The sequence below is a fragment of the Aquila chrysaetos genome, chromosome 6 (assembly GCF_900496995.4).
Source record: "Aquila chrysaetos chrysaetos chromosome 6, bAquChr1.4, whole genome shotgun sequence".
Lineage (NCBI taxonomy): Eukaryota > Metazoa > Chordata > Aves > Accipitriformes > Accipitridae > Aquila > Aquila chrysaetos.
Window position 1 is genome coordinate 9,420,842 of NC_044009.1, and position 26,552 is coordinate 9,447,393.

Sequence of the window (26,552 nt, forward strand, 5' to 3'; positions counted from 1 at the left end):
TTTCTGCTAGTGCATCGCTCCACAGAAATAACCTCATGGCTCGGCACCTTGTCTGGTGTAGGCTGGCATTGCTCCATGTGAGTCGCCCCAGGGCTCCTGGGGCAATGCCGTTTTCCAGCACCTGAAGCTCTAGGTCCTTACGTGCATGCCAAACCTCTGAGACAAGGTTTTGCGGTTGAAACTGCACAAGTGCTGGCAGCGTCCTGCTCACCTCATGTGCTGGGACTGGGATTGCTTCTAGACCGGCATCACCCAACATCCCCAGGGTGGTGGATGTCATGCTTCAGGAGAGCACCACTGGCTGCTGAGCTTGGTCTTGGAGCTACATCCTAGAGTGCTCTTCGAGTGTCTGCAGGAGCAAGGAGGTCCAAAGCATCTGCTGCCACCAGAGCTCTGCTCCTGACCTGTAAACTCGTCATCTGGTTTGGGCTTCACCCAGGGACGCTGGCCTCTGGAAGTGAGCTGTGAACTGTGCCCTTGGGGCTGCAGTCACCTGTGGTCTGCAGCATCATGATGAACATACAGCTCTGTGTCTCCTTTGGGTAGGGAAGTCCTCTCCCCTCGGGTGTCTGCTGAACGACTCTAGCAGGAGAAATGCCAGATTATGGTCCTCGCCATCTGTACTCTGAGGATGCTGGAGGCACCCCAGTCCCCCATGCTCAGGCAGGGACAGAAAGCTTTCCATTTCTCTTTAAGAGCCCCCATGATGGGTTGGGGAGGCTGAACCAGGCTGACCAGGCAGGTAAGAAATTCCAAGCGTTTCTTCCTGACAGCTGAATCCTGTCACTGCTGATGGATGTACCGCCCAGAGCAGGTTGGCGGGGGGGCTTGCAGGTGTGTGTGCCCACAGGTGCGGCAGTCTCGCCAGATGCTTGAACTTCTGAGTGGTGCTAGCGGGGAGATGACCTTGCGAACCCTGTGGAAGCTGCAGGAGGGATTTGCTGGCAAGCCCCCAGCACAAAGGCCCTCCCAGGTGAGGGCTCAGCCCTGCTGCTGGTACACGGGCACTGGGAGAGAGCTGCAAGGGTTTGGATGAGGCTGCTGCCTGCCTAAGGTAGTCCTGGCTAGCAGGCTGGTGGTGATGCTCTTGCAGGAGAGCCGGGGACTGTAACTGCCTGGCTTTGGCCCAGGCTGTGCTGCAGAGTTGGTCTGTGATGACCACTATCTGTTTGTCCCGTGGTGTCCAAGAGGCTGAATCGCTGGCCCATGCAGTTTTCCTGGTCTTTGGAGCTTGGTTGGGCTGGGCTGAGGACAGCCTGGCTAGAAGGTCAGGGACTATTTGTCCCTTGCAGGACTTTCTAGCATGCTCTTTTGCGGAGCTCCCAAAACAGGGCATCACTCTGCCCCGCCTGGTCTTCTCCAAACCTCCGTGACGCCCCAGTAATAAGGTCCTGTCACAGTCCTACGCAGACCCAGTGCTTCTCCTCTGTGCCTGCCTGTAGACCAAGTGAAAGCGTGGATGATCATGACCTCTTAAATTAAGCAGGCGGTGGTGAGCTGCAGGCAGGCAGGGTGCAGCGTGGAACTCCTTGCCAGGGGCACTTCCAAGGGGGTTGTGTCTGAAGGAGCCCTGGGCTGAAGCTGGGAGGCAGATGATGTGGCTTGGGGAGCACCGTTGTAGGGGATGTGGGTTTTGGAGTCCTGGCACCTCCACCTGTGAGGCCGGAGCAGCAGTGCCTGTGTGCTGCGGAAGTGATGTGACCCAGTTGATCTCCTTGAGTTGCTGGTGAGGTGCAGGATGCTGGTCCAGTCAATGGCATGGGGACCTATCTAAAAGCCACTAGCAACAGGAGGATGCTTTTGAAGGCCTGTGCCGTCTGCTTCTACTTCTGTCCTGTGGAGAATGACGAGGTTAAACAGGAACATTTGCATTGTGTCTTCTTCCTTTATTGACAACTCTTTAATCCACATCACAGAAGTCGGCTGAGCACCATGTTCCCTTTCAGTTAATCTCATTTAACCCTGTTTTCCCTTCTGTATTTCTATCCTCTGCTCTCCAAATGCTGTCAGAGTTGTTGGCAGTGACAGCACCTGGCAATGGGATTAATTGCTTATCTCAAGTATGAGGTAACAGTGTAGGCTGCTAATTAAATTTATCAGGAAGGAAACTGGAGGACCTGTGCAGCCCCAGGAAGGATGAGTGTAGAGAGCTGGCACTTAGAGGTCCAAGATCCTCTCTTTCAGAGCTAGCAGCCAACTCCAATGCCAAGTCCAAGGGGCTTGGGTGTTACCACCTGCCTCCTGCATTGCAGCCCTGCAAGGCAGGATTGAGTCCGCTTCCTTCCAGCACTAAAATGTCCAGGCTGGAGAGGCCATGGCAGAAGTGTAAGCAGATCCAAAGGCAATGGGTAGCATTGCTCCTTTGGGTTGTCCAGAGGCTAGCCTTTCACTAAGGTGACAGACACCATTGTGTGAGGGCCTGGGGACAGGAACAAGCAGAGAATGGGCAACTTTTGCAGGTGAGACAAAGTAAGACCCATTTGCATGCAGAACTAAAAACAACAGTCAAGGTGCAAGGGGCAGAATGGGGAAGAATATGGGAAAAGTGACAGTGTCATTACAACACCCACCTCATCTTGCAAGAAGAAGGGCATGGCTGATGAAAGGTAAAAGGGGTACATTCAGAGCTGGTTGGACATAATAGTCTTCTGCACAGGACAACATCATAAACCACAAACACACCATGAGCAGCAGAGACCTAGAAGTGCTGGTGGAGGAGGCTCTGGGGTCCAGCCCCCAACTTGTAGTGGGGCTGCCACCAGCATTAGCTCAGGGCAGCCATGGCATTTAGCTGAAGGTCCCCCAAGGAAGGAGGAGATCCACCACCCCTCTGTGACCTGTCCCAGGGCTGCACCATCCTTTGGAGAAGGAGCTTTTCCTAATGTCCAGTCTGAACTTGTGGTCCTTGTCCCTTGTTACAGAGTCTGGCACCCTGAGAAGTGTTTGGGTCTGTCTTCTTTGCATCTGCCCCCAAATAGCTGCAGCAGCAGTTAGACCCCCCCTTACCCCAGTTAACCCATCCCAGCTCCTCCATATTGCTCTTGAACTGGGCAATGCAGCATCCCCGGTGCCTGGCAGGGGAAAACACCTCCCTCGATGTGCTGGCCACTGTCCTCCTGGCAAGGCCCAGGACGTTGTTTTCTTTATTCTCCATAAGAGCAAATCACTGGCACCCATTTGGCGCGGGATCGATGCAAGAGCGGTCCCATGGTGTGTGGCCAAGGGAGCCAGAGGCTTGCTAGGGTTTGCAAGGTGATTAGGATGCCAGAGGGAGTGGGGAGGGCCATGGGAGAGGGCTCCCAAAAGCACGGGGGAGGGCAAGAGGCAGGATGCAGCCAAGGCAACCAGCTCGGGGCCCCGTGGCACCGGGGTTGCTGACAATGTTGGGCTGCAGAGCCAGCCTGCCTGCCCCCTGCGTCTGTCCCCAGAGGGAGAAGAGAGGCAGCTGGGAGATAAGGCTGGGGATTTAAGACTCTTGGCGGATCCTAACTGACAGAGCCAGGGCTGCCTGTTTTCCATCAGCCATTAAAAATGCCTTGCTTGAGTGGAAGGAGCCTTGCTGCCAGGGGAAACAAAGCCAGGCAAAGGGAGCCAAGGAGGACCCTTCCTCAGAGCCATTAGCATGGACTGAAGGTGCCATTTTGGAAACCTTTATTGCAGGAGAGAGCTGTTTGCTCTGAGCTGTTTGCAGAAGTGGTCTGACGTGGGCTCTGAAGGCCAGGGCACTTTTTGATGCAGAGGAGCCTGTTTGGAGCCTGCTCAGCTCACACTGGATTAATTAAAAAGTTGGTTAGAGAAAGGCAGTGGGACACAGGGCCAGCAAACAGGGAACACCTCTGCAGCCCCTCCTGCAGGTTTGGCCAAAGGCTTTTCCTTCAAGCTGAGCCATGTGATGCCTTTCTCTGCTGAGCTGCCCCGGGGCAGGCAGTGCTAGGGAGAAGGAGGGCTGGAAGCCTCATGCCAGTGCTGCCTCCAGCAGTGGAAGCTGCAGAAGTGGCCTTCCCTCCCAGATCTGTGGGATGGTCCTCCTGCAGGGGAGGGCAGGACCCTTCATGGGTCCTTCTCCATGTCGTTGCCTTCCCAAAACACATGCCTTTGCAGGCATGGCCACCTTTCCGTGGTCTGGGAATGGGTGGATGGGAAACGAGGACACGTGGTGCCGCTCAGGCATTTCCAGTCTTGTTTGAGAGACCTACAGCCAGTACTCAGCAAACCCGCTGCTGTTGCCGAGCCTTACCCTAGCGAGGCAGCCATCCATGCCTATGTGCAGCAGTGAGGCAATTAAAGGTCCATATGTTTCCCGTGAACTCCTATTAGCATCCTCTGATTGGTGCTGGAGGTGCAGGAACCCACCACATGGGAAGCTGCAAACTGCCTCTGCTTCAGTGATGGGGCCAGAGCCGCTGTCACCATTGTCACCCTCCTGGGATGAAGGCTGCTCTGATAAGGTAGAGATTTCTGTGCTTTCACTGTTTCAATTTCCTCTTTCCAAGCAGGATTTTCTAGGGATGCTCTGGCCCTGCCCTCCTCGCAAGCCTAAGGTGAAGCAGCATGTCCCAAAGCTGCTGTCACCATCCAGGGCAGAAAACTGCAGTGTCCTTGTGTCTTCCAGCAAGTGGTGAGAACATCCACGCTGTTCACACAGGAGGGGGTTTAGCCCCAGTGTGAAGATTTCAGTTTTGATTTTCTGTTTACTCTGGAAACAAGAAATTGGGTGGATTCCAAATTAAAAGCTGTTTTCTCACCCAGAGTAAGACCTGGAGGGAACAAAACAGTTTTGAACACAATGTTTGTTTATTTTACTTCTGGAGGTTGTCATTACTTGAGGGAAAAGAAAAAAATAAAAAAGGGCTTTGCATCAGATTTCAATGATTTTCCTGCCTTTCAGCATGATTTCAGGATATTTATCTTTGGAGAAGTTCTGATTTTCCAGGATTATTTTATCCCATGTCGGTGTGCAGGACCTCCTGGGGAGGAAAAAAGTTGCCAAAACTTCTGGCCATGTTTCGGTGGCACGTGCAAAGAGTTCTAGCATCCCAGCTTGGTATTTTTGGTGAACAATCATTCAGCCCTCAATTTTTGTCCCACTCTAAGAGCAGAAGTATTAATTGCAGCTGTTGGCCTGTGCCAGGCCAAACCTGGGGAATGTTTTTTATCTCTCAGGGCCAGTCGCTAAATCTCAGCAGCATAGGCATTTTTTTTGATGTATCTCTATCTTGATGCAGAAGCAGCCTTATAGGAAAGTTGTTATTTTTAAAATAAGCCTTGGGAAGGTGAAAGAGGCCCATGTCTTAAAACATCTTTGATCAAATGACCCTGTATTTCACCCTGGATGTCAGACTAGAGCAATTTTGTGTGTTGGTTTTATCGTGTTTCAAAAATTGGTATTAGCATGGGGACCCTGTTATCATTTCAGGTACAGAGCCACAATCACTTCTCTGTAATGGAGAACTATGCAGCCATCACCTCTCCCAACAGCTTAACACCCTCTGAGATGGGTTTGTACCGAGGGACATGCTGGGAATAGGGTCAGAAATGGAGTCAAATGCGTGGGGGATAGGGGACAGGAAGGGTGAAAAGATCCAGGAACATGAGGAGAAGCCAGTTTTTCAACAGATCCTTTGACTGTAGGAGGCAGGAGGGACTTTGCAAGCAGGAAGGCTGATGGTATTTTTCTGTAGAGCTTTTGTCATTGGAAAGTCAAGATAATTTTGAAGGAAGGGAGGTGAAAACTGAAAAAACCTCTTTTTTAAATTTTTTTTTCCCCCAAAGAAAAAACCAGATACTTCTTAGTAATAGCTCTTGCTTACAGCAACCCCGAGCGTATTTTTTTCCCAGGCTGTTTTTCTGATCTGCCTCATTCCTGAAAGCCTTGGCAGCGAACTGAAGTAGAAGTTTGTTTAACTCGTTTCAGTGCAGAAACCACCTGCCACCCCCCAGGCTCTTTGTGCTGCACAAGAAATTAACAGTGGCAGAAAGTCCCAACCAAGAGTAATCACCAAGACCCATGCTGATAAGTGCTTATAGCCGAGCTTTTGCTTTGGCATTGGTGATCCCCTGACTTGGAAAGGATTTTCTAGTGTTTAAAGCTTTGCAGTGATATTTTTAGCCACCTATGCCATATCTGTTAATACTGTATTTCACACTGATCCAGCCTTCACTACCCATCTGGTGTAGGCACCATGCACCCCCCGTGCCACCCTTGCCCACCCTGCCTGGCTGAACAACAATTTTTTGAGTGGCTGTTGCTAATGGAGCATCTTCTTCATCCGTGAATGGCTTGGAGGTGTGAGCCCCAGTAGAGGTAGATCCCAGCACGCTGCTGCCAGTTGTGGCAGAAGTGACAATTTGTTTATGATACTGAGTAGTGAAGACATGGACTGGCTATGGAGAGTTGCAAAAGGACCTTATGAGATTTCATGACCAGGGAATAAGAAGGCAATTGGAATTCAGTAGACATGAGGTGATGGAAATGGGAGAAAACAATGCCAACTTCACACGCACATGCACAGAGATAGGCTGTGAGATGGCCTGATGTCTCTCAGGAATGAGATCTTGGGACTATAATAGGTAGTCCAGTTGGTACATTGGTGGTTAAATAATAATTTGGACTTTGCTAATTATGAGAAAAGAGTAGAGAATAAAATAGTGAATGTTGTTATGCAACTTGTTTGGGGCATGGTGGAGGTTTTTGCAACCCTAGGGGTCATGGAGAAGGTGGATGGTGATTGAGTGTTCACTGCCAATGCAAGTGTGAGATTGTATCAAATAAAATGGCAGTGGGCAGCTTCAAAGCAGAGGGCAGTGGTTTCTTCATGCAGCACACAATTACACCGTGGGGCTCTGTGCTGCAGGATAAAATGGGTGCAAAACATTTGCATGGAATAAAAAAATGACTGGGTAACTTGGTGGAAAAAACATCTCACAAGGGATGTTAAATGCAAAGAGCCTGCCTCTTGGAAAGTCCCTGAGCTATATAAATTGTTGGAGGGTGAGAAGGTATTGTGGGCGATGCGTGTGCCTGGCTCATGCCCTGCTCCTCGGGTGGCCACTGTTGGGGGGGGCATTCTGGTCACCGTGGACCTTTGGTCTGACTTGGTACAGCTGCTCGCATCTTCTTATGTGACAGTGGCTAAAAATCCCCTTTGCATTAGTAAGACTGCCTGAGTGGACCCTGTTCTCCGGTCATGGCTGGGGACTAGGAGGGAGACACGTCTCCCCATCTCTACAGGCAGCATGAGCTGCAGCGCTTGCCTTCTCAGAGCCTTCAAACCAGCTGCTCCTTCTCCACTTTGTTTATTTCAAATTGTCAGGTTTTGGCTTTGGACTCTGCAAAGCCCTGAGGGGTGTTTTCTGGCAACGCTGCCAGGCTTCGGGAGTCCCTGCCAGCCCCTGTCCTCACTGCTTACTGCTGCTTTTGGTTCTCTTCCAGGCTGCCCATCGGGGACGTTTAAGGCCAGCCAAGGGGATGAAGGATGCGTCCACTGCCCGATTAACAGCCGAACAACTTCGGAAGGGGCCACTAACTGCGTGTGCCGAAACGGATATTACCGGGCAGATGCCGATCCTGTCGACATGCCGTGCACCAGTATGTGGGCTCTGGGCAACTGGGGAGGGGCTGCACGTGGCTGGGAAAGGAGATACTCATCAGCCAAAGCACCAAGGGATGCTTAACAAAGGCATCTGTCTCAGTGGGATTTTGGAGGAGGCCAGAGGGCTCAGAGCACCTTGTCCAGAGAAGCCTTGCAGGTGCGGGTCTTTCTTACCTTGGGCCAGTCTGCACTTGCAAACATTGCACATGCAAAGATGACAGAAATTTGGGTTGTTTTGTGCTATTCTAGGCAGTGGGATGGCTTCACTGTGGGGCCATACCTGGATGTGTTGGCATGCAGGAGATTAGTGCAAAGGCCAGGAATCAGAAATGCTACAAAAAATTAACTGACGAATTTTGCCAGGGATACCACATAATCAAATTAGCCTGGGTTAAGAGGACAGGTTTTGTTCCCGCTCTTGCCTATGACTGCCTAGCTTGCTCCGCACGTCCCTGACACCAAGAGAAGCACCCAGCTCAGAGTGTGCCTGCTGCAGAGTCCTGTCCAGGGATGCAGAAAAGGATGGTGTGCAGCTGGTCCTGTAGCGATGAGCAGGGTGCTGCCTCTTACACCTTTCTGTGTATTCTCTTTACAGCCATCCCGTCTGCCCCCCAGGCCGTCATCTCCAGTGTGAACGAGACCTCTCTGATGCTGGAGTGGACCCCGCCGCGGGACTCGGGGGGCCGGGAGGACCTGGTGTACAACATCATCTGCAAGAGCTGTGGCTCTGGCCGTGGGGCATGCACACGCTGCGGCGACAACGTGCAGTTTGCCCCCCGCCAGCTGGGCCTGACAGAGCCCCGCATCTACATCAGTGACTTGCTGGCCCACACCCAGTACACCTTCGAGATCCAGGCAGTGAACGGCGTCACCGACCAGAGCCCCTTCTCCCCACAGTTCGCATCAGTGAACATCACCACCAATCAGGCTGGTAAGACGTGGACCTGTGTCTCCCAGCAGACTGTCTCCAGGAAGGGGAGGTGGTGGGCAGAGATCTCCTGGTCAAGAGGTGCTGGGTGAAACCCTGTGGGGTGAACAGGGCTTGAAGGGGAGAAGAGGTGGGGTGAGATACAGCATGGTGTCGCTTGCTCCGTAACGCTGGTGATGACCAAAGTGCATCGGCTTGGCAGTTCCTGGATGAATCCCAAGCCTCAGGTGTGAAAAATATCCCTTATTTCAGTGAAAAGCTGGAATGTGCCCCAAGGCAGAGCTGCCTTCCCCATCACCACAGCAGAACAGCTCATGTCTTGGTCCCCTGGTCTCTCAGCATCCCTCTCCAGCACTGGGCATGTGACTGTTTCTGAGGTTGTTGCCTTGGAGCATCAGTTGCACGTGTTGTCAGTGTGTTGCAGACATGGCAGCAGTGCTCACCACTGCTGGCAGCCTTGCTGCAGCCCCTGCTACTGCTCCTGGTTCCTGAGGAGGGAAGGTAAGATTAGCTCCAGCATTTTGAGACAAGCTGCAATCTGCTCTGACTGCAGAGAAAGCCAAGACAGGTTGTGAAAGCAAAGGAAAGCTGCACAGAAGAGGTTGTAAAGCAGTTCCAGGACCACCTGGAAATGTGCTTCAGGTCCTGTGCCACTGCAGAGTCACCTTGGTGAAGAAGACCAAGCAGCAGAGCTGGAAGGGTTTCATTCGGGGTGTCCAGCTCTGTGCTGGCCTGGAGTTTTGCTGTGCTCCCCCCATGCAGGGTGGTTTTGCTGGGAGAAGGGATGCATCAGGGGGCTGGTAGCGCTGCTCCTGGGAGATTCACCAGCAGCCCCCAGGCAGCAGCTGTGCTGGTGGCAGGATGCCCTGCAGATCTGCTGGTCAGGGGCTGCTCTCCTCAGCCCACGTGGAAGCCATCTGGAACTGGAGCAGACTGGGACTGGTTTTTGCTTAATCCAATTGCATGGTGGAAGCATGCCAATAAGGTACAAGCATGCGTGGGAGCAAGTGAGTTTCTGTGGTCCCTCTGAGCACTGCAGCAAGTGTGTGGGGAGTGTGAACATGCCCCAGGCTGCCCTGGACACTACATGACCCTCAAGACTGAATTTGGCAGTCGCGGATGATTGCATTTCCACTAAATTGCCTGGAGACTGTGGTGTGTGCTGCCTGCAGGGGACAGGAAGTGTTTGGTCTGGGGTAAAGTAGCAGTGGTGCAGATGGGCATCACTTGGTTGGGCATGCAGAGCACCGAGACAGAGGTAACCTGCAAAAATGTCTTGGTTGCACATGAACCAGCAGAGTGACCTCTGATCTTAAGTTAGCTTGGGAGCTGTGGGGTCACAGTGTTCTCAATACTGTATCAGAAGCCCTGAAGGCAGATTTAGCATAGCGTTGAACTGTGGTTTAACTGCAAGCAGGAACACATCTGCACATGATGAGGAGAGAGGAACTGGTCTGGGATGGTGACCTGTTGCCACTTCCTTTACAGAGATAGCTGATGGAGACGGGGTGGGTGCGATGCTATCTGGGGCTGGGAAGGGGCTCTGCACACCCCCAGCGTGGTCCTGCACTATAGATGAGTTATTTAATGCTCGGATTTTGCACTTTGCAGTTATGTGGTGTGCTTGTTACCTTCATATATGGCCTGTGGCTACTTCCACCTTAGCAAAACCAGAGAGCTGAGTTGCAGGCGAATCCTTTCAGTCCCCTGGATCCTCGTCCTTGTGTTTTCCTTGTTTGACACTCCTTTATTATCAGGGCTCACACTTCTCAGCCTGTGTGATGTCTCTCTTTATGTATCTATTCATTAGCACTAAACAGTAACTGTCTGCTTGCTAATTCCTCTGTAATTAGAGGCTCTGAATTCTTCTGCTTACACTCGGCACCGCCTGGCAGCCTTGATGTAGATCATTAGCAGTTGGTAACAGAAGCTGCAGACACAAAGACAGAGCTGGGACAGGAGAATGGAGTGTGTTGTGGGGAGAGGAGAGCGTGCAGAGGGAGGGGAGGGATGAGCCTAGGGAAGCAGTGATTACAGGCTCCCTCTGCCTTTGCTCTGGGTTGAGCAGCCAGCTGGGGCTCCATCTCAGGCAGAGCAGAGCACCGAATATGTGATGGGGTTGTGCTCCTGCCACAGCTGGACGATGGCCTCCCTGCAAAGTGCCCACTATGCTGTCCTTCAGGGATCTCCCAGCCATGAAGAAAGCAAGGCAAAATTGCCCTGGTTCACCCAGGGATAAATGGACCACTGTTGGGGGACCACCTGTGCTTGGTGCTTTCAAGACAGGAGAGATGCCACGTCACCAGCAGCATCTTTAACCTTCAGATACCATAAATTCTTCAGCATCCCAAGAAGAAGCTGCTGTGAGAGAGTAAGAAAACGATCCCTGTAGAGCAGCCAGAGGGCAGGTACTGAGTGTGGCCGGAGGAGTGGCACTGGGAGGTATGATGGTATGGTGACCGTCATCCCAAAAGGGAAACTTGAGAAGAAGGTGACACGCCATTCACCTTGTTGTTCTCTCAGAGAAAGATGTCTGCGGTCATTACTGTTGTATCCCTCTCCAACAAGGTCTGGATTTCACTAACATTGGCCTTTACATCCACATAACTTATTTTGCTGTTGTGTTGTGGTAGTAAGACATTTCTCCTCACGTAGACACAGGCAGCGGGTAGCTTCTCTCAAGGAAAAAAAAGAGGTAATTAGCCAAGCTGAGTCATGCTTTCTTGCTGTGAGGTGGCTTTCCAGCATGTGGATCTTCCCACAGCTCTTTGTGGAAACTTCTGTATTCTTCATCATGATTTTTTGAACTAGGTATTGTACCCAGTAGCAGCTGTACTGCAGATATATTACTTCCCTTGCTGGTCTCGCTGTTCCCTTTACACATCCAAGTGTAAAGTGCTACCTCACTCAGCCACGCAGGCAGCTCTTACCTCCCTGGTGGGTTCTGTCTTGGTCCCTTCAGATGCTACTTCCCTCAATGCAGTCTCCCATTCTGCAAGCAAGACCTGCATTTTGGTTTCCAGATGCAAGCACAATCTTATAATCCTTTTCATGGGCTCATCCATCAAGCCATGATCATCGCTCTGTACAGAAGTTGTCATTCCCAACACTGCCATTTTGGATACTTTATGAACGTTTTGCCAGCAATGTTTTTATATCGTCTCCCAGTTCTCTAATAATTTTAAGGAGAGGTGCTGCCTCCACTGTGCTGGACACAGTGTGAGTCCCCATTGAGTGCCAGCCTTGTTTAAAACTAATTTCATGTGTTGCAGATGATGCTGATGCTGAGCCCAGTGTCTCACACATTTTAAATCTGTGCACTCTGCTGAACTCCTGAGTTCAGGAAAAAAAATCAAGACAGTTTGACAAGAGCTACTTCAACAAAGTCAGGCTGCCGTGCCTGATTTGGGCCATAGGATCCCATGAGGGTTTGTGGAAGGGACATCTGGGATCCCTGATTCACCCTCCTGTTTGCAGTGGGACTATCACCAAGAGTATATCTGCTGTGCCTTTTTCTAGCTGAGTCTTGGAAAACTCCACGTCTCTGCTAACTTGTCCCAGGACTAACTCACCCTCCTGGGCAAGATGCTTTTCATAATTTTGAGCCTGATTTGTGGCTTGTGCCCCTTGTTGCATCGCCTATCCCTGCTGGGAAGAGTGAGTTTCCACCCTCTTTTAACAGAGCTTCGAGCAGTTGTAGCTGCAATTAAATTCATCCTTAATGTCTTCATTAGCAGGCTTAGCCAGCCCAGCTCTCTCCACGTCTCATAAGCCCTGTGCCCCAGACTGCCTTGGTCACCTTTGACTGGATCCTTTGCAGTTCCTCCTGGACCCATGGCCTTGTGTTCTGCATTGGCCAAGTTGATGTTGGCCTTAGACTACCCAGGTTGATGCTGACCTTAGACTACCCAGGTTTACCCTTTGCATTTCCCTGTAATGTCATCTTTTCAGTCCCACCAACAAAGCAATCAGCAGTCTAGACACCACAGTGCAAAGAGGAGCCCTTAGGGACAGACCACCTCTCTTGTTAAGAGGAGGTTGGTTGAAAGAGAGCAGCCAGTGCCAGTCCGTGCTCAGAGGCGGTTTCCTGGACATTTCTCTTGCATTGGGTGTTCTAAAAAAGAGCAAAGGTGTTTAACCTCCAGAAGGGCAGGTTTTGTTAGAATAGGAGGTATGATGCTTCCCTTTTCAAAGTATAGAAAATCAGAAAGGACCAGGACCAGCAGAATAGAAATAAAAAGAGCTTGGAATAAACATCCCCTTCCCACCACCTCCTTGCTCCCCAGTCAATCTTCAGCCAGCTTGAATTTACCTGTTCCAGCAAACTTCGTATGATCCCCACTGACTTCCTAGGAAATATCTTCTGTCATCTCTGAGGGCAGGTTGTATTTTCTCTCCGCTCTTCTTGGCTTCTTTTTGACCTCCAGCTCCATGCTGTACATCTCCCAACTCACCCTCCGCTTGCTTGCCTGCCACACCCTGCAGCTGAGTGGTAACTCTCCTCCAAAGCTCAGCAGCTTTCCAAGGAGGGAGATCCAGGACTTGCCATCTGACACAGCCAGTCCTGTCTTAAGGGACTGTGATGTGGCCAAATAAAACAAGCCCATCGTGCAGAGACCGGGTGCCACCAAAAGCCTTTTCTCAGCCATGCCAGAACAAAAGATCTGTGCCAAGAGGGTGGTTGAAAGCCATGCCAGCATCCCAAGAGGGAAGGCACAGGAGAGAAGCCAGGGGTCAAGGAACTGAGCATGGCCCAGTGCTCGGGATAATGACACTTGACTAGTTGAAAGCCATGCCAGGTGTCAGCCCTCTTGCTGGTGACAACACGCAGCCCCTGCTTGCCAGTTTGTGGCCATTCTTTGGGGAGGGTGGGGAGTCTTGGTGCTGCAAGGATTTGCAGGCTCCATCCGTGCCATGGGCAGTGCTGAGTGCCCTGGGAAAGTCGCCGAGGGAAAGGTCTCCTTGGGCAGGGATGACTTAAGTAGCACCTCTTGATAACAGACTGTGGCTTCTGTGATCTAAGAAAGGAGGCAAAAGCCCTGGGCTCCAGAGTATCCAGAGACAAATTCAAGACCTCCCAGTGACTGAAAGAGAACATCAAGATTTTTGGGAATGTGCCCCTTTTGTGAGCGACTGCTCTGTCACACAGGATAAGAAGGGAGGATTAACTCTGTTGTCAGAGGCTCTTGGCTGCAAACAGAGCCAAAACGAGCCATAAACAGCTAATACAGTATGAATACCAGCTAGTGTGTGACAGAGGAAATCGATACACTTTCCTGATAAACCTATCAGGAGCAACATCTGCAGCGGCAGAGTTTACTGGCACAATTTCTCCCTCTCTTTCGATTCAGATAACTTGTTATGATTATTTGCGTTATTATTCTGGGTGGCATTTTACAGCAGTGTGTCGCGACATGGGTCCTTTGGCTGGGGAGATGTGCAGCTCACACCTGTGCACTAGGTTCATGCCAGACATCATCAGGCTTTGAGTTTCTGTTTTGTGGTGGCTATCACAGCCCAGGAACTTGCATCCTAGCCAGGCAGTGTCTTTTGGCCAGGGCTGTCCTGACAAAACTCAGAGGTGCCTGTGAGCTCAAGGACAGCTGGATGTTTCAGTGGTCCAAAGCAAGCACGTGGGCTGTGGCTCTGCTCTGCTGTGAATGTCCTGTGACTGGACTGAGTCCAGTCTAGTCCTTATGCAAAAGGCCGGGGAGTTCAGCCGTGAGTGATGAAGCACAGGTGAGACGGATCCTGGGAACTGCAAAGCAACAGAAGAAAGGATTTTTCCCTCACCTTCAACCAAAAATAAATCCCTTGCAGCCATGGTCCATAAGCTTTACTGCCAAATGCAACAGGGAGCATGGAGGGGTCTGAGGAGGAGGGGTAAGGAGAGAGAGGAGTGGAGCCAGGGTAGCAGACAAGGTGAAGGTATAAGGTTGGTAGGGACTAGCACTTCTCACCAGCCATCCAGGTTGCTGTTTGCTTGTCACATTAGTTACGCTGCAGGCTAGACAGAGACAGAACTGTATGGCCTGGGGCACATGGACTCTTGCTTTTATCTTCTCACTTTTGTTTTGCATCAGAAGATCTGGCTGGCTTCCTCCTTCACAGGGATGCACAGCAGTGGCCTGCGTTCCTCTGGACACAAGCAGGGAGTCATGGCATCTCCTGTTCTCTCTCGTGCTGCTTCCAGCCTTGCCCTGAGTTGGCTGCAGTCGGGAATTACTTGTCTGTGAAACAACAACCTGGGAAAGTGTATGCAGAAATCACCTCGAAGAGTTGGAATGAGTTTTCCAGAACTTAAAAGCTGTGAACGTCTATTTCTTGTTGCCTTCCAGTATGAAAATGAAAGGCAGGAGATTTTAGCATCCCAGCATCTCAGATCTCCCATCCAACCTCCCACCTATGGCAGGACTGCTGCCAGCACTACATCATGGCAGCTGTGGCTTTGGGTAGACAATTATTGGTAAGTCCCAAAAACAGAGATCTCGTGTTTCCAGTGATTTGTCCTGGAGCTGCATGACCCCCCTGGTGAGGGAACTTTTCCAATCTGATGTCTAATCTGAACCTCCCAAGCTATGATTTATGGCCATTGCTCTTTGTTACACTAAGATTTGTTACACTAAGATTCAAAGGTTCAAGCCACGGTATGTTTTAGATCAGCCTGCATGCCAGTTATCCTCATATTCAGTCCTGTCTTTGGTTAAAGCATCTTTCAGAAAAGCAGCCAAGCTTGACTTGAGACATCAAGAAACAGAGGGCCCATCAAATCCTTGTACATAAGTCTGTGTAGCTTGTTCTTGCTTTTTTTCCTAATGAGATCACTGATTTTCTAAGGAAATGCAGTAGACTCTGCCTGTCTGGAGACCAGTAAAACATTTGATTTGGAAAACTACTAGTAAAGCTGGAAGTCTGTCCAGGAACTGCCTGAATGGGAGACCACTACCACCTGAATGGGGAAGCATCAGGCTGAATTGAGGTGGCTGACTGAGGTCCATGAGAAGTGGTCTCATACTTCTTGATGTTTCAAAATCTATTAGGGTATTGCTTGTGCAGAAAACTGACACAAACATTGTTAGGACAGAGGAGGACCGTGATACCTCCAGGAAGATGCTGAGAGGTAGAATAACAGAATCAGGGTGAAATTCAACAACGGAAAGAGTGAGGCCAGGTGTTTGGGGCCCAACAACAAAAAAGCCAGCAATTGTCAGTTGGAGACAGCTGAGGAGGACCTGGTGGCAGACCATGGGAAAGAGACAACTCTCCAGTGTAAAAACCCACATGCAAGACTGGGCTGTATCAGTCAAAGTATGTTCACCAGCTGTAGCAGTCTCACTACCATTGCACAAAGCTTGGGTGGAGCTTCATATGGTCACTGCGTGCACACCTCGTTACCCATGTTCAAGAGAGCTGAACTGTGATGGTGGCAGGTAGAGAGAAAGGCTGATGAGGTGAGCAGGACACAGGAGAGCCCCCAATACCGAGAGGAGACCAGAAAGGCACTGTGTGTTCAGTCTCGGTGAAGGTGATTTATATTCTGCCTGTAATGACGTGCTGTGCTGGAGGGGCACCAGAAAGGGAGAAGAGCTATTAAAGCCAAAGGACAAGAGCAGATGGTACAGAGTGACTGGTGATAGCGTTTAGGTGGAAAATCAGAAATTTGCTGAGCTGTGGAGCCATCTTCCACATGGAGGAGCCGGGGCAGTAGCCTGTTTGCCTGTGTGACAGCAAGCAGGAGTATGTCTGCTGAGCTACTCTAGGACTATTCCTGAGGTCCCTTAAGTCCCAGGTTTCTTCTTTTGGGGACTTCACTGGATGTTTCTGTGACAATTTGGCCTGCTCCCAGGCTCCAAAACCTCCTGAAACCTTGACATCCCCATGGCTGTGTCTCTTACCCAGCATTAAGAGCCAGACCTTACCCTCCACGTGGACCCATGTAACCATCCTGACCCTGCAGCCCTTCTCTCCCTCTTCTCTTTCCTTCATCCCCAGCTGCCACCTTCAACCTGACTGCCTCGTACGCAGGGCCGTTGCCACCAAAACCAGATGCAGCTTGACATTTGCTGCCCTCCTCCTCTTGCTTGGTGGCCCTGCCTGTTGCCTTCGCTGCATCCCCCCAGCTTGCAGCAGCCGGCGGTGGGTGCCCAGGAGGGACCCTGCCATACCCAAGTCCCTTCTCCTCTGCCCACTGGAGACCATCTGCAGCCAGGGCTCCCAGATGGTAGGAGCTTTGCCAGCTGCTGGCTCTTCAGGACTCCTCTTCCTGCTCCTGCAGTGGACAGTTGGGGGGATGTTGGCAGAGCAGGGTATGGGCTGCACTGCTAGAGCTTTCCTAGCAGATGCTCTTCTCCGCCCTCTACCAGCTCCGCGGGCTTCTCCACCTGCTGACTCCCAGGCTTCCCTGTTGCATAAATTACTCCATGAGTTTGAGGATCATTTTTCCCACACCTGCCTGCGGCTTCAGAAACCTGTTCCAAAGCATCTGGAGCTGACTTTGGGCAGAAAACAAAAGCCCATCTGTGATGGATGGGGTGGAAAGTCCCTTCTGGTGAACCAGCGCCTCCCCCTCTCCCCACAACGTGCCACCGTCCCTGCTGTGTGTGAGTGCTGGGAGCTGATGGAGTGGCTCAGGAGCTCACCTTTTGCTTACGTGTTCAGGAGGGGTGATTTATCTTTACTGCTGCACTTGGCAAACACAGCCCGCAGTGCTAATTGCCTTGCTTGCTCACAAGGCACTGAGTGCCAGCACTCGGGCAGGTGGAGATGCTGGAGACAGGTAGGCAAGGCTGCAGACACATGGGAGGCCAGTTTCAGGGTCACAGTGCTTGAACAGCTGAGCCTACACTGCGGGGTATGCTGCTGCTCAGTGGTGCATTTATGTGGACTATAATAGATGGTTGTAGAAAATCAGGTTAATGCAGCCGGCTGGCCGGTTGTCCCTTGGTCCATCTCGAGGTCCCTGTGATTTAGTAGTCCTCTCTATCTGTGTGTAAAATGGTAAGTCTCTGTCTGACTCGGTTCAGGCAGTAAGATCCTCACCATGCCTGTCTCACCGCAGCCTGGTCCATGTTCATCACTGCCACTGGCAAGTGTGTAGGAGGCTGCTGCATTGGTAGGGCTGGGCAGGAAATGCTCTTTCCAAGAAAAAACCCTGATACATCCAAAATCCCTGCCCCCTCCCCCCCCCACCCCTGCACAGAGGGAGGCCAGCCTGATGGAGTCTACCATGAAAGAGATCAAGGGAGCAAGTTCAGTCTCAAATTAGCAAGACTCAGTGAGTCCAAGGGGATGCCCTGCAGCAGGCATCATTCTTTCAAGAAGTATTTCTCTGGTCTAAGTTTTCTGTGTTTGAAATTTCAAAATCAGTGTGTTCCTGAGAACAGTTTTTGTTGCAACTAATTGGTACTTTCTGGGAAAATGCCATTTTATTGAAAACCTGGGGGACAAGTTGGAGGGACGGAGGGCTGGTTTCTGCCAATGTTCCTGCTTTCTGCCAGCCTTTTGCTGATGACATCGCCTTGATCTGGAGCAGATGAGGTTTCCATGTGGAGAGGGGGCCAGGAGGTGGGGACAACCTTGGAGCCAAGTGACCCCAAACCCGCTCCAGCAGGCTGCGTGATGGGATGCTGGAATCCTCTGGAGCATCTCCTCTCAGTGCTGAGAACAAAGTCCTCCCCTCCCCCACAGGCAGGATGGCAGCATGCAAATGAAGGCTGCAAACGCAATTAAACAAAGAGCATAAAGACAGCCAAAAGCCTTCATCTGCCTGGGCGAAGTCACTGGGCTTGTGGCATTAGGAACTGCTTTAAAGGCTGTAATCTACTCCAAAGCCTTCGTTGATTCAAATGGGGCTGGAGCCAGGACCAGCTTTGGACTGCATGGCTGTGTTTTTACGATTTTCCAGCGTTTGTAGTTACAAACTCAAGGGGCTGAAGGCTGAGCCTGCTGGGAAATTTTCCAGACACTCGACACACACAAACAGTGTGGGTACCAGCCTGATGGAACCACCTTGCCAGGAACCTTGGAAACAAAAACCTCACAGGCTGTGAAATAACCAGTTTTCTAGAGCTCTAGTGAGTCCAGTGAACACCCCAGACCTGCAGCTTTTGGTGCTTTGAGAGCAGATGTTATTTATTAAAGAGCCCTAGTGCTGTCATCTCTGTGACATTGCGTTGCTTTCCTCAGCTTCTGCTGGAGGTAATTTATTTCAGAAGTATGTGGCTCCTGAACATAACATCACAGGGGAGGACACTGGGAAAGAAATTGGGTGGACAAACGTTTTAATAGTCCAAGCAATAGTGAACCCTTTTAGCAGGACAGAGTCACACACACAGAAGTGCTGGTAGAGGGGCTTCTGGAGGTCTCCAGCCCAACCTCCCATGCAGAGCAGGGTCATCATTGAGGGCAGGTCAGGAAAAGCTTCCCTTCCTCCCTTTCTCATCCAGGTATTCTTTACTGTGGTGCTTTCAGTGCTGGTGTTGGAGGGAGGCATCCCAAATTCAAATCCTTTCTCTAGGAGGGCCTGGGGCAGAGTGGGGTGTGAAAGCCTGCAATCCTTAAATGGCAGGAGAGAGCTTTACCTGGAGAAGTGAAAAATGGAGATTTTAACCAAATTAATCAATTTTCAGTTAGATACCTACATGCATTTGGACTCTGAGGATTAAGTCTAGCAGGAGCATGAAGAACTGGGGCCTTGAGGTCAGTGATGGGACCTGGACTGGATGGGGACAGCTGGACCGTTGCACAGTGACAGTCAGCTGCTGGGGACCGTGTAGGACTGGGATGCCTTGGGGCTAGAAGGGAGAGCTGGTTTGGATTAGGTGTCCCTTGGTGGGATACCGGAGTAAGATGTTCAGGTGCACAGGGCAGTGCAGAGTGAGTTGTCCTGGCTTTCCACTCTGTCCCATGCTTAAGAAACAGAGGTCATCTAAGCCCCGCATGCATATTTCACCTGCCTGCAGCCTTGCACGGAGGCACTGTGTGCTCCTGTCATTTCAAACACTGTTTTTCAGGCACTGCTGGAGCCTGGATCGCAGCCTAGATGTCTCCAGGCCCTGTGGCTCCAAGGTCAGGGAAGCCCTTGCTCCATGACTGATCATAGCACCGTCCTTGCCACTGCCATGGCACCACCCTTTAGTCTCGCTGGAGCGAGCTGCTGGTGTTGTGCAGGGCTTGAAGTGCAGAAGGAGCTCTGGGGCCTCCTGGGATCCCTGTGCTGAGGAATGCCCTGCTCTGGTCCCACAGGGGATCATGTTCCCTACGTAGTTCCCGTATGTTGGAGCTACCTGGGTCACCCAGTGAGGCTGAGTCCATGGATAAAGGCAGTGGGAGAGAAGCTTGCCCACTTACCCCACAGTTTTCCAAGTCTCTGTCTTTGCGACATTTGCAGGGCAGTTGCAGAAGTTCAGGCATTCTCTGCCAGATGCTCCATCAGCAACTTTCTCCCCCACATCTCCCCATTTACTGCCCTGTCCCGTGGCCTCTGGACTAGCTGGTGCCTTGGAGCATCATGGTGCATTTCCCTGCCACTCTGTCTTCAGCCGGGGGTCATGCAGTTAATCCTGACCCCAGATCACAGCCGATTCTGCATGCGGGTAATTGAAAATGCCAGAATTCCCTGCTGACCCTCCTATAATAAAAGCAGTTCTCCCAGACCGGTAACCTGACACTCCAGGGACCAAGATCTGTCAGGAGAGCTCTGAGGAGATGCTGGAAAACTCCCAGCTGTTCACCACTTTTTTTCCCCTGGGTAATTTCAAAGTGTTGCTGGGGAGAGGCCATGGGCCAGGTTGGCTTTGCTCTTTCTCTGTCGTGTTTTCCAGAGCAAATGTTGACTCTGTCTGACATGACATGGGTTAGTGGTATTAAAGTGATCAGAGATAGGGGTTTCGCTGCCTGTAACCTGACTCTTCCAGCTAAGCCAGCAGAGGAATGGAGACACTTTGATTATACCGGGATCTCAATCGCGCTGACCCACTGGCAGGCAAGAAGTGAAAGGCTGAGCCTTTCAGGACTGGCAGGTGAAGAAAGTGGGGGGCTAGCTCCAAATGGGGTGCAGATTGCAATTGGTAGCATTTCAAATGGGTATAAAGGTCATGAATGAGAAGCTGCGGAAAGATCCTGGTGTCCCCTGGCAGACGGTCCAGAGGCTGAAGCCACACAGCCCTACCAAACACTCCCATCAAATGGTTGGGGAGCGATGCAGAAGATGCTGCCTCGGGAGTCTGAGACCCTGGGTTGCTCCCTGCAGCGTTGCTCTGGCTGGTGGCAGTGTCTTGTCCAATTTTACTCCCTTTACAGCAGCAGTGCAGCTTCTCAGCACGTGCAGTGCGACCTTCCACGGCTTCACAGCAGCACCCAGGCTCTAGAGGCTCTGAAGTGGCCCTAAAGTGTTGGGGACATTACCTTGTGTGTAGCTGGAGGTGGGCTTGTTTCACAGCATCACATCTCTGGGAGGCAGACCTACTAAAAACTGGTGGCAGCAGCCCCTGGCAGTTGTGGTGGCCCAAGAGCCAGGGCCTGACACAGAAAATTGGCCTCTGCTATCAAAGCCTATTAGAAATAGGATGCTTGTAGCCTTGATGGGTCCCTCGGGGTGAGATGAACCAGCACGCACAAGGGACCAGACTGTGTCACGGGGTGTCAGGTTATGTTGCTCCATGTCTGCGAGGAAGATGCCCGCTTGTTCTGTTAAGTGAGTCCTGATACACTCTCACATCTTTGTTCTTGGTCTCTGTGTACTGAAAAGGCAGAGGTGGGATAGGAGGGAGGTCACCTTAGGCTATTGAAAAAGCAGGGCTGGGAGAAAGGCAACAGCTCCCAAATGGAAGCTCTTGCTGTCCGAATAAAAGAGGAGGGTGCCCCAGTAGATGTCATGAGGACTCCTGGTCTTGCTTGGCCAGATTGAGAAAACCTGGTGTCATGGGGATAGGTTGGGGAGGGAAACACATGAGCTGCCTAAGAACGCCTCTGAATAGTACAACTCGGAGGCGTAAAACCAAGGAGGAAAATCGGCCTATTTTTTTCTCATTCACCCAATATAATTCTTCATTTTGTGATGCCCCCCTGCTGCTTTTTGTCAGTTTTATCATAATGAATTGCCCCAAGCTTTACATAGCAGTTTCACCAATTACACTAATTTCGGATGCATCTAAGATCTCTCACCCCACTTCCCAGCAGGACACGGGGGTTATAGGAAAGGCAGAAACAGCCTGGGTCCTGAGGCGTTTGGTCTGACCCTGCATCAGCAGGGAGGTGCAAGGAGTGAAGGAAGCAGCAGTTATCTCCTCCCTTCCCTGAGCTGGGGGACATAGGTAAAAAAACCAGTGAAGGTGCACTACAGAGAGGGAACAGCAGCTCTGCACAAGCTGTTTGAGGACTGGGCTGAGTCAGAGAAGTGTCATGTTGGACACACTCAGAGGAATATCAGACCTGAGCGAGGAGGTGGATGCTGTCTCTGTAGTTAAAAGAGATGGTTACTGGCTACTGGGATCAGTTTTGAGGTTTATATTTGAAAAGGAGGTTAACAAAAAATTGGAAAAGCTTCAGAACAGAGTCATCAGATTGAAATGTGGGCTGATAAATCTGTGAAGCACTCAAGAAACTCAGTCTACTTAGATAATAGAAAAGAAGACTAAAAGAGAATATTTTCATGATCTTTCCGTTCTTCACAAGGACAAAATTCTGTTTCTAGACTCCTCCTTAATTTAGCTAGCAAAACCAGAAAAGTTCCAGCAGTTGGAAGCTGAAGTCCATAAATTTCAACCTGAAAATAATACGTGCATTTTAGAACAGAGCAAGTAACCATGAGGAAAACCTCCCAAGAGGCACAGTGTGCTCATCATAATTTGAAGTCCTCAAAGAAAATGGGATGTCTGTCTATAACATATGCACAGGGTCAACCACAAGCATTTCAGCTATATTTAACTCACTGCCTGGGTTCTGTTGCCAGTCTCGTGCAGATGTTCAGACCTGGGTGTTACGGTAGCTTTTCCCAGTTTTCTGCAAAATCAACATGTTCTTGCACTGTCTCATCAAGCTGCCCTGGGTTTTGCGGTCAGCGTGACCTTCTTTCCGGTATAGCTGCAATTAGAAAGTGCCTGTTTCTTCTGGAAAACTCAGAATTTCTTTCCTTCTTGTCTTCTTCCCTTTCCTTCTTTCCCTTAATCTTTTTTATAATTTTCAGCAGGCAAGCCAAAAGAAGTAACTATTTGGTACGGAAGTAAAATACTGGCTACAGCAAGCCGTAGGCTTAGCAATGCTACCAACATGCCCCTTTGTCCATACCTGAGATCAAGCAAATCTTTAGTTAAAGAATCCAAAGCCTCTAGTGGAGGGATCAGCAACAGTTAAGCTACCTCTGCTGTGATGGATCTGTGCCACCTGGGGTTTCAGTTTCTCTTAGCAGAGACTGCGTAAATAGCCCTTGAGGCTGGTGGGCATGGAGCTCTCTGGTTCCTTGCCCATAGAAGTATTAGCTGGCATGTCACAGCATCTTCATGGAGCAGCTCTGTCAGAGGGAAACCTGGAGATGATTTTAGGCAAGGATATAAGCCTGTAGAGAGAGATTCATAGTCACAAGTAGGTTAAAATAGGATCACTTTCCTGAACAAATCATCATTTCTTAATTATCTGGAAGTATATGCTGAGCTATGAGAAACTGCTGCTTCTTGTCCTTGGGAGTAGCTGCCCTGCCTCCATCCACCTGGCTGCATGCCTGGTGCAGAGCTGCAAGAGGCTCTGCCCCATTCACCATCCTCAGGGACTGGCACGGAAATTTTTTCCCAGTTCACACGTCTGTCAGCAGTAACTGCAGGTCGGAAAGCAGAGCCAAAGCACCGTCACACACTCCAGATGCTGTTCTGTAAGGCAGGGAGGCTCTGCTGATAGGGATCATTAGCAAAAGCTGGAGTGACTTCAGTTTCATAATCAGGGCCCAGACCACAAGTTTTGGTCTCTTTTCTTCTTGGTGTGGTTTGTTTTTTTTTTTTTTTTTCTTTAGAAGACATGCTTTTTCAGATGCTGAATGTGCCTCAGCTAGAGTGACTGGGAGGCAGGACATGGTGGGGCTGATTTACGGTAATGTGGCAGAGAAAGATTGTGCTTTATGACCAAAAATTGTCATTTTATTTCTGGAGCTAATCAAAAACTAATACAAAGAGGCTGATAACTAGAGAAGCCCCATCCTTGGAGGTTTAAAGATTCGGCTAACAAAGCTCCACCTTCCCTGCTGTGTTGTTGGGATCATCATGCAGCAGACGGGTTGGACCAGAGACTCCAGGGGTCCCATCCCACCAGCACTTCTGGGATCTGGTGCTACTGGGAACTGAAGGGTACAGTGGGAGAAGAGGGCTTAATTCACAGGTGAATGTCTTCCTCGCCAGCCTTCAAGGCTCTGCTGTCCTTGATGTGGAGACACCTGAGTCTCTTGGTTCATCCCTTTCCCCAGCACAGTCCCTAGAATAGAATAGAATAAAATAGAATATTTCTGTTGGAAGGGACCAGACCTACAATGATCATCTAGTCCAACTACTTCAGCTAGACATGAGTAATGCACCTAAGCTGATTACCTAGGCCAGAAACACTGACCTGGGAGAGGCTGGAGCACCATGGTGCCTGGGTTATGTCTGTCTCACTGGTAGACTTAGTCCACAACATGGCTCTGGGACAAAGCACAGCCAGAATAGGACAGGATGCCTTTCCTTGCCCGTTACCGTTTTGCTAGATTAAAGCATTCATTCAGGATGTCTGTCAAACCCACCCTGACACTGGGAAGACCAACCTCGGGGTACACGTGAAGCATTGTTCTCTGTGCTGTTGAAACTGCTGCACTGCTTTTGGGAAGGTTAAATACTCCATGGGCTGAACAGCCTTGCGGCTCTGGTGCTTCTCTTGCTAAATCCCATTGTGACTTTACGTTTCCGCCCCAGTAGGTGTTTGAGTTTTCCTGGGAAACAGTCAGTCAAGCAGGACATAAGATCCCAATCTTTCCATGAAGGTGCCTGAATGTGCTGTGCGGTGGGATTTGAGACCTTGCCGGGACATGTCCACCTTGTGGCATTGAGCCAGCATTGTTTGTGAGGACACTGCTGGTTTAGCTGTCATTACAGCCTTGGGAAAACTCAGTGGTTATACCTGTGTTTTTCGGGGAGGTTATGGGTATGTGGCTCTGCTGGCAAGACCTGAGGATGGAGTACATCTTGAGTCCCATCCTTCCCAAGAGTTTCCAGTAGCTGAGCTCAGGCAGCTTCTTGCACCCTGTGTGGGCTGCAGAAAAGCCAGACAAGAAGAGCTGTCCACACCCCCAGAGATTTATCCTGCAGAGCTGCCCCCAAGCCAGGGAAGTCTGCTCAGCTCCTGGTGGATTAAGGTAAACTGCTGAAGCCCCAAGCCCCAGCCTAGACAAGGGTCTGGCTGTGATCAGTGTTGTGTGGCTGTGCGGATGCTTGGGGCAAGGACCATGGAAGCATCCCTTGCATCCCTCCTGTGCTTCTGCCCCAGAGAGGTCATCACATGAGAGATGTCGGCTGCCTCCCCTCCCTGTGTGCTGCAAATTTTGTTGCAGCAGGGGACAGGTCATCTGCCTTTTTACATTGGTGGATTTTCATTAAGGTTGTTTTACACTCCAGTGGTGGTTTTGGCTTGGTTTATTTCTCCAGCAATTTGGAGAAGCCACAGGGCTCCACTAAGAGGAATCTGAGGCCGTCCCAGATAAAGAGGATATAGAAAAGTGCCTTTCAAGGACTCGAATGATTCATTTTGCCTCCACGTGACATTGGGGCTCAAGGGTTTCAGTCGTGAAAAGTAAGTTTCCATCTGCTGTGGAAATGAAGCTCTGTTTATTTTTTGCATTGTTGCTGCACACATACACCTGGAGACACCATCAGGATAAATCTGCCTCTGCTTACACATTCATGGGGGTGACATCTCAAAGTGATAGTGGCTCTGAGAGCTGGGATGCTCCAAATCTGATCTCCTTTATGTGTCACAGGACAGGTCCCTTATCCAGCATCCATTTTCCCCATGCACCTTAATTCAAACACCTTCCATGAGTAAGGGACAACCAGGCGAGCCAACAGCTGAGGAACTGTCTTTGGCACTGAGCAATTTGTGCCATTGGGCAATTGTCACTAATTTAGGGACTGTTTCCAACCTGGAAATGGTCCTGAAATGGTCCCTAAACCTCTGTTTCTTTTGTCACAAGGGAACAAAGAGAAGTCACGGTTCGTGGAACAAGGTGACCGATCCCACAGGGCCAGGTTAAATGCTGCCGGTGAATCTTTGGTGTTAGCAGCCCAGCTCTATGCTGGCCGGTCATGGAAAGGGCTTGGCACAAAGCAGGCTGGAAGAACAAAGACCTTTTCTTTTTTTATTGTGGTCTTTTTTTCAGTTTGTTAAATCTTTGCTTTGAAATACTCAAAAACCCAATGGAGGGAATCTGTATAGTTTTTTCAGAAACAACAGTTCAGGAAAGTCAGCTTAGGTATTTCGAGACTTTTACCATCTTTGCTCAGCTGAGTTCATCACATGTCAGAAAGTGTGTATCTCTCACAGTCTTTTCTGTTGTATTTGTCACTTCACCATGTCCTGTGGTAGAAAAGCTTTCTACATTGTAGTTCAGGCTGGTCACAAAGTGCTTGATGCTTCAGAGCTGGAGCACACCTTGTGATGAGAGTATCACCAGGTAGCACTATCCCAGATTGGATGCTCTTTGTATTCACTTCAACTGTTTTCATCTCCTTACTTTTGAGCTATTATATTACATGCATTAAATACTGCTGGGGAACCAAGAGCCTTAGCATAGTCTCTGCCTCTGAAAGTGCTCAGTAAAATTAGATAAGACAGGCAGGGAGTAAAAACGAGACAGGATGGCTAGCCTCATTTTCCAGGTAGAAGATGGCAGTGCAGAAGGGTAATGTGGATTTGTACAAGGTCTCCCACGTGGACTTAGGGGCAGAGCAGAGAATTGCAACCAGCACCTTCCAGCCTTGGAAGTGGTGAAGAGTCAGAAACTCATGGGTCTTCACTAGTTT

At 50.4% G+C, this 26,552-nt stretch overlaps 1 protein-coding gene across 2 annotated transcripts in view; it reads left to right on the plus strand.

Annotated features, from left to right (window-relative positions):
- The window catches only part of EPHB2 (EPH receptor B2), a 138,775-nt gene that overhangs the window by 72,524 nt on the left and 39,699 nt on the right, over positions 1-26,552 (plus strand). For both annotated transcript variants that reach the window (XM_030017856.2, XM_030017857.2), the window contains exons 4-5: positions 7,433-7,588; positions 8,188-8,523. In XM_030017856.2, the coding sequence (XP_029873716.1) occupies positions 7,433-7,588; positions 8,188-8,523 (492 nt within the window). The remainder of the gene's footprint in view (positions 1-7,432; positions 7,589-8,187; positions 8,524-26,552) is intronic.